Source organism: Benincasa hispida, chromosome 5 (genome assembly GCF_009727055.1).
Source record: "Benincasa hispida cultivar B227 chromosome 5, ASM972705v1, whole genome shotgun sequence".
Taxonomy (NCBI): domain Eukaryota; kingdom Viridiplantae; phylum Streptophyta; class Magnoliopsida; order Cucurbitales; family Cucurbitaceae; genus Benincasa; species Benincasa hispida.
In genome coordinates, this window is record NC_052353.1 from 1,528,336 (window position 1) to 1,542,933 (window position 14,598).

Genomic DNA, 14,598 nt, shown 5'->3' on the forward strand with positions numbered 1-14,598 from the left:
AATTGAATTAAAACAACATACCGAGAACCGTAGGCTCGTTCAACTAACTGAGCGTCATTAACATGTTGTAGTTGTGGAGCCATTGTTGGAAATCGCTCCCAAACCCATAGTTGCAAAAATATGAGAGGCCCAGCTATCTCTCAAACCTCATGTCTAGTTACTTTGCATAGTTGCCTATACAACCATGCCAAGCATGCTCCACCCCACGAATACCGTCCCACATCATGGAGGTTAGCTAATAGTGGCAGGAACATCAAGTGAACAAAATGACTTGATTTATCTGAAAACAGACTTCCACCCATCATTTGTAGTATATATGCTCGCGCATATCTTATGATGGTTTCCTCGTCTACATCATCTGTGAGCTCACGAAATTGTGTTCTTAACCATATTAAACTAACCTCGATCCTTTAATCTTGTCGACAGGTGGGGTCGCACCGAGGTACAGTTGACAAACTTCTGACCAATCATCATACATCACTCCGGTGACCGGCTCACCGTCAACAGGTAACTCCAACAACACTTCTATGTCTTGTAGAGTGATAGTGCACTCTCCAACAGACATATGAAATGTATACGTCTCGGGCCTCCATCTCTCGACCAAGGTTGTGATCAGATGCCAGTTCAACTGAATAAATCCTAATCTAGCAACCCATAGAATCCAGATGTGCGCAGTAGCGGTAGTATTCGAGGGTGGAGCGAGATAGTGTACTGGAGAACTGCCTCTCGACGCCTGCAAAATGTTTCTCCAGTAGTACGATCTCGCCATACAACAGATGATCGATGAATGGACTGGTCCTATAAAACATCGGGATCAACAAGTCCTGGGTTTAAAGTCATGATTTGAAAAAAAAAAAAAATATTTCTCAATTAAAAAAATATTTGTTTCTCAATTAGAAAAATAATGCACAACTTAATTAAAAGAATAATGTACAACTTTATAATAAAAAAAAATTGAATATACAATAAAAGAAAAGTGGGTGAAGAAAATCTCGCTAATTTTATGATGAAGATCTTGCTCTAGAAGGGAATCTCACTAGAATTGTGGGCTGAATCTCGCTGGTAAGGTGAGCATCGCTAGGAAGACAATTTGTTAAAGAAATGCTTGATCTCGCTCATGAGCAGGATCTGGCTCGCAATTGTATTCACTTTTTTTTCTCATTGGTCATGTGTATATACTGTCTCTTATACACATCTAGATGTGTATAAGAGACAGTATACATACACACATGACCAATGAGAAAAAAAAGCTAATAATCATTAATGAAAAATTAGCGAGATTTCCTTCTAGAGCGAGATCCTCATCACAAAATTAGCGAGTTTTCCTTCACCCACTTATCTCCTTGTCAAGGGTTGAAGTTTCACCTTATGTATGTCGAAACTTCAACCTTCGACAACCTAAAAATTAGCGAGATTTCCTTATAGAGCGAGATCCCCATCACAAAATTAGCGAGATTTCCTTCACCCACTTATCTTCCTTGTCGAGGGTTACAGTTTCGACTTATGTATGCCTAATATACATATTGTTTCCAAGTTTTTCTTTGTTTGTCGAGTTCTCAACGTTCAACCTCTACATTAATCGAATCCTCAACCCTCGACTTCTAGCCTTGAACTCCCAAAACAACAATATTTCTCTAATAAATTTTGAAAATAACCATATTAATATTAAAAATCTGTTGATTGATTGTTTGTAAGAAACCTATTTTAAAAAAAAATCTTTTACGTCCCCTTTCAATAATCTTTTAATTTCCACAAAAGAAAAAAAAAAACAAGTACTTGAATTAGAGATGGGCACAAACATAACATAAAAATATATAAGTTTAAAACCATTCCGATTTTTAAAGACGCATTTGGTAACGATTTTATTTTTTTAATTTTGTTTTTGAAATTAAGTTACACTATTTTCACCTCCAAATTTTTTCATATGTTATCTATTTTTCATCAATAGTTTAAAAAATCAAGCCAAGTTTTGAGAACTAAAAAAAAAGTAGCCTTCAAAAAATTATTTTTGGAATTTAGAATTTGACTAAGAATTCAACCATTATACTAAAGAAAGATGCAAACCATTGTAAAAAATATGGATGAAATATGCTTGATTTTTTTTTTTTTTTTAAAAAAAAACAACACGACCCCGTTTAGTAACCATTTTATTTTTGAAAATTAGGTATATTTCAACTAAATTTCTTACAATGATTTACATTTTTCTTAATTCCAATGTTTGAATTCTTAACCAAATTCTAAAATCAAAAATAATTTTTTTAAAACTACTTCTTTAGTTCCCAAAATTTGGCTTGTTTTTTAAACAATTGGTGAAAAAGTAAATAACAAAAGAAGAAACTTGGAAGTGAAGATAGTGTCCATAGACTTAATTTTTAAAAATAAAAATAAAAAACAAAATAATTACCAATAGGGTCTATATTTTCAAGTTTGTAATTCCTCAATTTTTATTATAATCATTTTAGTACTTGCAATATTATTTTTCCACCTAATATTCACTTTTCAAGTGTTTGTTTCTAAGACAGCTAGGGATTGCTGTGATTTTTAAAATAATTACTAGAAACCGTGCTTTTAGAAAAAATCAAGTAAAATAATGTTTAGTAAATTTCAACTTAAACTTGAAAAGGTAGGTTAGAGTATTTGGTAAATAAATACCAAAACATTTTATTTTAGATATAATAAATAAAATATCTATAATCAACTTTAAAAAAATTGTAATAAAAATTTAAATAATTGTTTATCATGATAAGTTTTGTTTGTTATAGATCAATTTTTAAATATTAAGGAAAATAACTTTATTTAGAAAAATGAATATGGTACTAAAAAAATGATGCAATAAACTAATGGAAAATGGAAAAAGATTTGATTAGATAAAAAATAGATAAGTATATAAAATAAATCTCATCTTTAAAGTATAAAATTGAAAACTAAATATTAATTAAAAATTTTAAATGATTTTAAAAGAATCTAAAAACTAGAAGCATGGTACTTTTAAAATCAACGTAAAATCAAGGTGTTTCTAAAAGTGATTTTGATAGATTCAATTTAAATCTATTTTACTAAAGGCAAAAAATAATTAAGATTTGCCAAACGTAACCTAATTTGTATGTCTCAAATTGTGCTCATATTAGTACATGTACTCAAAAACAGTCATTAATTCATTAAAAACAAAATAAAAATAAGGACTGAAATGGTTACTTATTTTGAAGTTAAATAAGTAAAGTAGATATTCTAAGAGTTAAAAAAAAATTTGGAGGACGTTTAGGGTAAAGTCTATCTGAGACTATAATAACCACCTTTTGCTATAATAAAATACTATTTCATAGTCCTCAATTTGCTACAGTCGACACTATTTCAAAACCGTTAGTAGTATTGTTTTTACTATTTTACATTTATCATTTTTTTTTTAATTTTTTGTTACAATGTTTACTATTTCCTTCTTAAACTAAAATAATCTACATCTCAAATACAAACTATTATGACCCAACTATAATAGCCTAAAACTACAATAACCAACTCTTTGCTCCAAACACCTCTTACTAATCAAAATGGACAGCTTGAAAGTTTAGTTGAATGATCAAAATAAGTTTTAAACTATCTATTTATAGCTTCGAAACTTAACTAGGGTTTTTGAAAAGGATATGTTTTTGATAGAAGTAACTGCTTTGATTGAGAAAAAAAAAATGATAAAATACAACGACAATCAAAGAACAAGCCTATAAAAACTCTCTAAAGAAAGAATTTCCAACTAAGTAAAGATACTACCTAGAGGATAATATCTTATAGGCGAGAGAATTGTGGGTTGGACTATAACAGCTAGGGGCAGAGTTGCAATTAAACAAGAAGAATATATATACATGTGCACGTGCATGTATATATATACACACACATACATACATATCATCTTGCAATTTTTTTTCTTTGGATGAATACCAAACTTCTATTGAGAAAACAACTAAAGAGAAAAAATAAAAAATAAAAAAAGCAAATTGCAAAAACCACCCTTAATGTTGGTAGCAATCACCCTCAAACTTTCAATTGTAAAAATGAAGTCTCTAAACTTCTACAAGTATTAAAATTGGAACCTCAGACTTACAATTATTGTAGAAATTTAACCCGCGAACGATAAAATTTGAACCCTCAAACTTATACAAACGTTGTAATTTATACAATTATACAACTTTGATGGTCCAATATAACCCAATTTTAATACCTATATAAGTTTGAAGGCTCAACTTTTAAAATGGAAAGTTTAAGGATACAATTACAACTGCCACTATACTTCAAGATAGTGTTTGCAATGTTTAAAAAAAAAAAAAAACTATGAATAGAAATAGAGAGCCAACTACAATCAAGTGAACGGATATTACACCGATATGCGAAATTTCGAAAATGAATTTTTATCAAGTCAGAATAATTGAGATGGAACACGTTATATAACGCTTTTGTTTTTTCATTTTGAAAATTAGAAACAAAGTTGCTATTAGATGAACTTAATATGTTTAATCTCCGCAGATGAACAGTTATCTCAATAGTATTCCCTACCTGTACATGAAGCAAAGTTTTAACTACTTATATCCTTGATCTATCCTAGAACCACATTGGAGGAAGAAGGATGTCATGTTACCTTCTAGTCCTGTGAAGCTGCAACACTTGTATGGCTATTATATTTGCTCATCACTCTCTTGGCTGCAAGGGCAGCAGCTTCACTTGCACGATACTTCCCGGTCGCCATGATTGATACAAATTCACACTTGATCCTGTCTCGTATCATGGCACGAGCATCCCTGAGCAGACTTTCATCAATTGTCTTCCCAGGTGACTTCGGGTGCCCTGCCCCTACAGCAAGCTCTGTTGACAGATGTGTCAACTCTATGGTCGTGTTTTGCTCGGCAGACTGTGTTGCCTTGCTACCACCACCACCAGACTGTCCGACAGCACCGCCTGCTGATTCCTCAATGTTAGAATCCAAGACTGATATAGGAGCTGATGTCATTGCAGGCTGACTATGCCTGACCTGTGGAGCTTTAGGAACTGCACCAGATTTTAATGTTGTTTCTAGGTTCTGAATCATCGGCACTGTCAACACAAACACACATCACGAATAAAGAATAGATGTATTGACTTGAAAGAATCTATGATTGTCATCTTTATCCCAACTTACGCATGAGTCTGCCGATGGGACTGCTTCTAACTTCGTTGGGAAGCTGAAGAATATACTCTGGGATGGTCGAACCGACCAAAAACTGTGCAACCTCATTACTAAAGTTGTTGCAATTGTGACCCAACAAGCTGTAAGTTTCAGCTGTATAACGTGGGCTGATTTCGATCAGATAACTTTCGAACACATCTTTCGGGATGTGTGTAATGCCCAAATCAATGACACCAATTGGTGTTCCAAAGGGTGTATTTCCAGAATGACTGTGATAGATTCCACCACCAAAGTAGTATTCATTGTCATACACTACAATCCCAGTGTGCCTGAAATGCATTAAAGAATCAACCACTCACAAAATCAGTATATGTTATGGTAACCTAACATCTCCAACACATGGGGTACTTTGACTAAAGAATATTAGCAAACCTGGACAATATTGTATCATTATAATAGACAATAGAATGTTTTTGAATGGAGGGTACCTTACATATTTGTCTGAAGAGGGTTCAATGGTTCTTTTTTTAAATAGAGGATTGTGCAACCAAAAAATGGTCAGTATTGAGTAATTGTTTTAGTTAGTCGGCTTATTTTTCTGTTACTGCCACTTGAATTCTTCCTTAGCTATTTATATAGCTTTTCTTCAATAAGATAAACACAGCAAGTTTTATTTACTCTCCCAAGTTATAATATGGTATCAGTAGAAATTTATTTTCTCTGAGAGTTCTTCATTCTCCAGTGTCGTCGTCTTCGCTGAACATCCATGGCTAGTACTGAGATTCCAAACCCTACCACGGCAAATACTACGGATTTGTCTTCTTCAGAAAATCCTCCGATGACTCAAACCATTGTTGAAAAGTATATGAATCCTTATTTAGCATTGATTATTCCATAATGAAATTGTGGTCAAGTTCCATCATACAGAATTTGAGTTATGAAGTAGAGGATTAACATAAATAAGAAGTAACTATCAATGCAGAAGAGAATTAGCATATGGATGACTATTGAAGGGTAAGTTCGATTTCTTTGAGGTGAGAATTAACTTTGAGTTCAACAGAACTCAAAACGTGATGCGGGAGTATTAGAACATCTTACCTCTAGATTGAGGGTATATGACAAGTTGACTTCAAGTCGAGAATTATCAAGAAGAGAGCAATATCATTTAACAATCACAATCAGGAATATCACACAGACTTTTGAACATAAATTGAAAGCAAATTCATGTGCTGTTGAGAGAATATCATACTAGTGTAGGGGTAAGTAGTGCTCATTATTCTAACACCAGTTCAAGTTAGGGATGAAAAGACTAAATAATGATATCACAACAATAGCACAATTTGTACTGCCCAAACCTCTCAATAAAAGAGGCTTATAAATTTTGATTCATAAGATCAACTCATCAAAGTGTACATGTAAACAAAGCTAATGATAATGTAAACAGCATAACATCTTAACAAAGCTCAACACTTACCATATGCCTTCAATGGGTTTCCCTAACAATGGTTTGGAGAACTGCCGAGCCAATCCGCAGCTAAGGTCGTATAAATTCAATACAACCCTGTGAGACTCCTCCTTGTGTTGTGAAGTTGTAAACACAAACAAAATAAACATCACTCATTCTTTACAAGTTGGCAATTTTCAGAGCAATTTAAGAGTGAAATAGTTGTGGACATAAACTGAAAAGAAAGACAGCAATGTTTCAAGTAAAGTTAGAAGTGAAACTTAAACTATATCATACCTCAGCCATCTTGCTCAAGGAAATTTTCAAGGGCCAAGAAGTCTGTTCAAAATAATCCAAGTAAGAATCGGAAATTCAGAATGAAACCCATTTTCGTTTCATTGAGTAAACAATCAAACACTTCATCTGCAACTTTTTAAATCATCTACAAGCAGAGCAACCAAGAATATGAAGAAAGAAAATGGCAAAGCTTATATAAACCAATTAAAACCACAATTAAATGTTGTACTGAAACCCCACTTCCAATAATCAAACACTCCTTCACTAAACCAAAATGGCAAATTTGGCTGTGAACATTAACTATGAAAAGATAGACAAATGCAACGATCAAATCCCAAAACGTAGAGAAACAAAGATAATTTCAACAGATTATGAAGAAGAAAAAATCGTAGTGTGATGAGGAAAATGGAGAAAGGGAGAAGAAAATTGATACCGGTTGAAGAAAGGGATAAAACGAAGATGTGGGGTTGGATGTTTCTTTCCATTGACAATCAGAAACCACGCCGACGGAGGAAGCGGCGAAGAAACCGACATGGATTCAGAGATACGTGTTGTGTTACGAAGCAATTTCAGTCAAATTTGCTACTCCTAAGAAATATAAGATTCAAAGTTTTGAAAATTTTAAATTGGTTAAGAAAGTATAAAAACTTATTAAAAGTTAATGATCATTTTGGTTTTTTATTTTTTATTTTTTATTTTTTTAAAATTTAAACTTATTTCATCCAAATTTTTTACGATGATTTGGATCTTTTTCAAATACAATAGTTGAATTCTTAGCCAAATTTTAAAAATAAAAATAACTCTTTGAAAGTTCTTTTTTTAGTTCTAAATTTGGTTTGTCTTTTAAACCATTGGTAAGAAAAAAAATAGATAACAAAAGAAAAAATTTGGATGTAGTAGTATCTATAGGCTTAATTTTAGAAAATAAAAACAAAAAGCAAAATGGTTACTAAACAAGGTCATAGTTCTTTGTTTTTTCTTTTTGAAAATTAAATATATTTTCTCCATGTTTCTTATTATGATTTGTAACTTTCTTCGTATAAAGGTTGAATTCTTAGCCAAATTTAAAAAACAAACACAAGTTTTTAAAAGTTACTTTTTTTAGTTTTCAAATTTTACCTTGATTTTTTAAATAATTAGTAAAATGTAGATAACAAATGAAGAAATTTGAAGGTAGAAGTAATGTCTATAGCTTAATTTTCAAAAACAAAAAACAAAAAAACACCAAACGGACCTAAATTAAAGGTTTTAAAAAATTGGGATGTTATTTGACCTATCTTATTTGGAACTTAAAATAACTACGTAGCGCAAACAAATCTAGTCATCTCATTTTCTTCATTATTTGATACATCATTAAATAATTTATTCATTTATTATTTATTTATTTCATGGACTCCACATCATTCTTAAATTTGACTATTGTGGCAAATAATGAATGGAGGTTTTTCATACCACAGTAATACTAAGTATTTTCTCATATGAGTCAATTAATAGTTTCATAGAAAATGACACCTCATAAATTTATTAATTTTTTAATAGTATACTAATATCAAGGAACAAATTGAACCGTTGAAAGTTAGGACTAAAGTGAACATTTTTAATGTAGAAGAATAAAATGAATCATCTATGAAAGTATAATGGAACAAAGTAGTATTCAACCTAAATTCTTTTGTTATAGAGATTTATTAGACAATTTAGAAAATTCAGAAACCAAATAAAAACAAGTCTCGAGGTTTATGGACAATACTTGCAACTTAAAATATAATTATAATTTTTTTTTAATCCAGAGATTTTATGGTGTGTTTGTTTTAACTTTTCAAGTGTTCTAGTTTTGAAAATAAGTCATTTTTGAAAAAAAAAAATTAAAGTATTTGGCAACTAATCAAGACAGCTTTTGAAACACTTACAAAGTTAATTTTAAAAAGTTTATATCAAAACAAATTAAATAAAAATGATTTTTTTAAAAAGAAAATATTTTTTTTCTTTAATCAATCAAAATATACCAAATTAATATATGGTTAAATTATAAGTTTAGTCCCTAACTTTGAAGTTTGTGACCCAAATGAATGTTGGAATGCCTTGAATATGTTATATGACGCTTCGAATGACCAAGTACTGGTTTAGAGAAGTATGCCTTGACCAATGAATATATGGTTAAAGTATTCGACATATATTTAATTATTTTCCTTTTCTACTCAAGGTTTAGAGAATGCACTATACAAACTCTCTAACCCTAGTGATGTTATTCATTCTATATTCTATAACATTCTCTCTAATGAAATTATTCTCCCTTTACCCCATGACTTATCGATTTTGTAAATTTGTGTATTGATTCACTCTTTTTTACGTTTTTTTTGTATTCATTACTTATTGATTTCGTAAGAATGAGCATAACTTAATTGATATAATGCTTGTAATATCAACTTTAAAATTAGAGGTTCGATTTTTTTACTGTACATATTGTCAACAAAATTAATCCCACCATAAAGTATATATGCAAATCTTTGATTTCAAATCGATTAGCTACGATGATATTGTGATCAAATTTTGTAGTGGAATTTTTTTGTAAAATAAATAGAGAAAGAATGAGAAAGAAAAAAGAAGGAAAAGAAGAAGAAGAAGAAGAGTATCAATATGTTGTATTAAGAAATCCATTTTTTTCTGCATAGAAAAGCTAGAGGTAAGGGGAAGATGAAGATTAAATGAAAGCGAAATGCAAGAGAAAGATAGAGGTTGAAGAAGAAATAATTAATAAAAAATAATAATAATAAATAATCAGGCATGTGTCCTATGTAATCAAGGAATCATAATTCGAATAATCTATTTTAGAAGGAATGAGTTTATCTAGTAAAATATATTTTAGTTGATAATTCTATATTAATTAATTATATTTTTGTAATTAGTATTATTTAATCAAAATATTATATAACAATGTATTTAAACGGGTCAAAATATAGTTAGCTCAGTGATAATTGACATGTATTATTTTCATTGAAATTGGAGGTTTGATCTCATATTCTTACAATTTTTGTACTAAAAATTGCATTTAAAATTATATTTATATGGCCAACACGAATATGTTAATTGACATCTACTCTCTTATTGGAAAACAATAAAAAATGACATTTTTATTTAAGAAAGACGACTTGAGTCAACATGATATAGTTATTTCTAATAGGTCTTTAAACTTTAAAATTGTTTAAGTACGTATCTTAACTTTCAATGTTGTGTCAAATAGATCTTTATACTTTACAAATTTGTCTAATATAGGTTTTTAGTACAAACGAGGATATGAGGGATTGGAAGCTTCAACCTCAAAGGAAGAAGTACATACCACTTACAACTGAATTATGCTCATTTTGACTTGTCTAATAAATTCTTAAACTTTTAATTGTGTCGAATAAATTCTTAATTATTTTAGGTCTTTGTATTTAATAGTTTATGAACTTATTATATACTTTTAGTAGTTCAAGGACTTATTTCAAGAGCCAAAATGAGTTTAGCTCAAGAATAGTTAGCATGGTTTTATTCTTTAGAGGTTGAAGGTTCTATTTGTCATCCTCACTACTGTTGTACTAAAAAAAAAAAAGACTTATTTCAAGAACCTATGAAACAATTTTGTGACTAATAGTTTCTTGATCTTTAAAATGTTTAATAGGTCTTTCAATTTTAAATTTTATGCCAATAGATCTCTCAACTTAATAAATCTTTAATAGATCTCTTAAGCCCTATTTGATGAGGATTTCATTTTTAGTTTTTTATTTCTGAAATTTATGTGTGTTCCTCTTACTATTTTCTATTATAGTGTTCATTTATCTTAAAAGAAACACTTGAGTTTATAGTCAAATTTTAAAAATAAAAACAAGTCTCTGGAAACTATTTTTTCTTTTTGTTTTTAGAACTTGACTTAAATTATGAAAATATTAAGAATTGAATAACAAGTCATAAAAACTTGTGAGAGAAAGTACTATATATAAACTTAAATATTTATTTAAAAAAAAAAAAAAAAAAAAAAAAAAAAACTAAAAAACATCCTATACCTGCTTATCCTCTCTAACTACATTGTAGCTCAGTTAGGAGAGATTCCATGTCAAAGGATACCATTGTTCTCTCATTAAAGTGTTCTACCGTTTTAGGGTTTTATTATACTTAGTTAAAATTCGGGCTAATGAGTCTATCTAAGTCTATGTCTATTATAACTCTTATAATAAGGTCTTTACTTTAATATTCTAGGTGAATTAAACCCTTTAATTAGCCTAGTGACATTGCATGCTAACAAGACTAAGGTTAATTCAACTTAAGTTCCGGGTCAGTTCCCAGATAGGAGGTGTTCCGTAAACCGTCATCTTAAGTACCTCCAACCTAGATAGAATTTCACCGGTAGAGTTCCCTTATAACCTTAAGTTCTATTTGTCCTACTTAGTCATAATTTAAATCTATTAAAAACCTAAGACTTAATTCTAATCCTATTAGAATCAGTGTAATCTTAAGTTTGAATTAATTTTAAACATGTTAAAATTAATTCCAATTCCCTAAGATTCTATGTTTGCATGCAATTCTTTATTATACGTTGACGATTACTAATCATTAACTTCATAACTATTACAAAATTTAATGATTAATCCTATAATAATGCTTTCTATGGTTTAATTAATTAACAATCAAATTCTAATTAATTAGAAAACCATATCACATGCATTTCTTGACTTTATTTATTCTATGGATGTGTCATGCTCAATGCAAATTGATTTTCAACTTTATTAATATAACACTTATATCAATCAGAATTCATGAAAATCTAACAAGCATCCACAAGACATTAATAAATATAACTCTTTAATGTCATCCACCATGCTTGTGCAATTCCACGTATTTAGCATAACAAAATACATTAAATAACTCATGAAATTAATTATATATCATGCAATAATAACATACATTATAACTCTTACAATATATTAAAATGCATGATCATGCTTAACCTATGGTGGGATTTTTCTAAATGACATCCATAAAGCATTTAAATAGCAAATGAACTCATAATTTTGGCCTCTAGGATAAAATAAAGCAATAAATTAAATTAAATTTGCAAAAATTATATAAAAAAAAAAAAATCATGTCGCTTTAGAATCAGACTAGACAAACCCGAACCGACCCGAATAGCTTCGATCCAGACCTCAAAACTATGGACCAAGCCAACCCAGCACAAAATCAGACCCAACCAGCTTGAACCACCTGAAACGAACCGTGAACCAACCTGGACCACGCAATTCGCAAATCCTCATGAAATTGTGTGACATCTGGAAGCGAATTTAGGCAGATTTGTGACTATTCTTCCATTTTTGGCAAAAAATGATCTCGATCTTCATTGTAAATAGCCTTGATTCTAGACACGGACTTACAAAAGACTACATGATAAAACGCCCAAAAAAGCGCAGAGACCTTTACAAATTGATCAAATCAAAACATGTGAATCTAAGTCAAATTATACCCTAAATATTCATTTGCAAACCACATTCTACAATGCAATTCAACCCACCAAACCAGTGCAAAATTTAAAATTTCTAAATCAATTCAATGAGATGCTCTGATACTAACTGTAGGGATAAAAGCCCTAACGCAGCGGAAGAACCAAGACCCAACTTGAAATTAATTTAGAATCCAAAATACCAATACACTAGCAAAACATACAGAATAAAATAGAGATATAAAAAATTTCGACCTACTGTATAAATTGGTTAAGCATGCTTTATCCTTTTGGGAATTTAATCTTATAGGGAATGAAAATTGTCACTTACTCTTGTTGACGACTCAAATAAAAAGATCAATTCTTCTTGAGATGGAATTCACAAATACCACCACTTGGGAACCTCTCTATTCTCTGAGAAATTGGGGTTATTGGTTTGTGGGAACTAATCACAAATTGGGAAAACAAAATCACAAGAATAGTGTGATTTTTATTGAGAGAATTTTAGAGAGAGTTTTTCACTAATAACTTTCTGTGATCGATAATCTTTATTGATGACAACCAAATATTTACTTTTCTTTTTATTTATGAGTTTTAGGGCGTGAAACCCAACAGGATTTGACTCCCTGTCAATTATTAGATATCTTGAACCCCTGATGGGTGAGTATTTACTGCACTATTTGTTGATTGTCATTTTAATTAGACAAATGTTCCAACATTAAGTGAAGGAATTCATAAGTTGGAAAAAGATATTACATGGAACGTGTATCCATTGTCTCATTTAGATCCCCATATAAATCAATGTTTACTGGAAGTTCAAAAGATAATTAATATGCAAAATATGGCAAATCAAATGCTAGGTGCATTTATAAATGCTAAGAAAGTGACTAAGTCACATATACCAGCTGCAAATACGTCCTTTAAAATTGATATCCCAATACAACAAACTGTCATAACTAATGAGTCAACAATGCACCTGAAGCGTGGTAGATCAGTAGGTTCCAAAGATAAAAATCCTCGAAAATTAAAAGTAGTCAATAACTCGGTTGAAAATATGGATATTCCAGAAGATATCCAAATTTTGACTCCTCACAAGGATATCAAAGAAGATGAAACAACTTTTCGATAATTATGTCACGATAGGAAAGAGATGGAATCAAATTAATATAGTTATTGACAACATTTTTGCTTATAATGCTGCTTATAATATTATTTTTTAAATTGAGGATTATGAGCCAAAATTTGTCAAAGAATGTTTAAATTGTAAAGATTGGCCTAAGTGAAAAGAAGTAGTTGAGGTAGAATTAAACTTGTTGGGATTGGTGTCCTAATTCTCCGAGTCTCATAGTTTGTAATATGTACACATTGTTATGAATAAAATCAGAGTTATTTTATTTGGCATTTACTCATATCCAATAAACAAAACTCCATGGTTATTATATGTAAACTTAAGCATGTATATGAGATATACAAGTGGATCATGCCTTAAGTGATAACCTAAAAAGATCTGTAGTATAAGGGATTAAGGAGGGATACCTGATCTTGGTGATACTACGGATACGGTCCGCTTTATAGAGGTTTACAAGTGTTGTAAACTACTACAGATGTTAGATCCTAACCATTCATGTGGAGACATGTGAGCAGGGGTGTCCTATACAAAGAGTTCGTATAAGATCGAACCATGATATGACTAGTCTCTATTGAGACTTACATCTCACCTAAACGACCATAGGTGACATGACTTCAATCCTGAGTGTTTTGGGAACTTCTGCCTTTGAGAGTAGTCTTTTGATTAGTATGGGTGAGAGTAACCATATTTTCAACTCAACATGCCTAACTTTTTTTAGACTTGTCTGATTTGGGAGCTGAAAACTCATATGTAATTCACTCATTCCCCGAAGTAGGGGTAAGTAGATAGATTGCTCCCTTAAGGACTGATTCCGGGTCTTGAATATTGTGGCCACAGCTTCTCTGTAGAAGAGATGACTCAGTCATATTAGGATCATGACTTATGTTCATTAGAGGGATCAGTGGTACTTAAGAAGTTAGATGTAACTACAAGGGCATAACGGTTATTAGCCCAAGTGTACTTACGAGTGATCTGTGAAGGATTATCGTACTGTTGATTGGTTGATATGGACACATAATATATCTGTAGTAAGGAGAGTTCAGTTGTCGGTCTTTAGTGGAGTGTCGGCAGTTAACGAATGGTGGATCCCGTGACTAAAGAGTTTAGTCAGT

General features: G+C 30.8%; 1 protein-coding gene across 2 annotated transcripts; it reads right to left on the reverse strand.

Moving 5' to 3' along the window:
* Positions 1-4,381: 4,381 nt before the first annotated feature.
* Positions 4,382-7,479, reverse strand: LOC120077546 (desumoylating isopeptidase 1). 2 transcript variants are annotated; one of them, XM_039031469.1, is made up of 6 exons: positions 7,324-7,479; positions 6,891-6,932; positions 6,624-6,724; positions 5,162-5,478; positions 4,625-5,076; positions 4,382-4,542 (listed from the first exon to the last, which is right to left on the reverse strand). In XM_039031469.1, exons 2-5 carry the CDS (start codon positions 6,897-6,899, stop codon positions 4,628-4,630), a joined length of 876 nt encoding a protein of 291 aa, XP_038887397.1. In that variant the 5' UTR covers positions 6,900-6,932; positions 7,324-7,479; the 3' UTR covers positions 4,382-4,542; positions 4,625-4,627. The 2 variants fall into 2 exon arrangements, with proteins under 2 accessions (XP_038887397.1, XP_038887396.1); XM_039031468.1 differs by having other exon boundaries at positions 4,382-5,076; positions 7,324-7,478.
* Between the last annotated feature and the right edge of the window lie 7,119 nt (positions 7,480-14,598).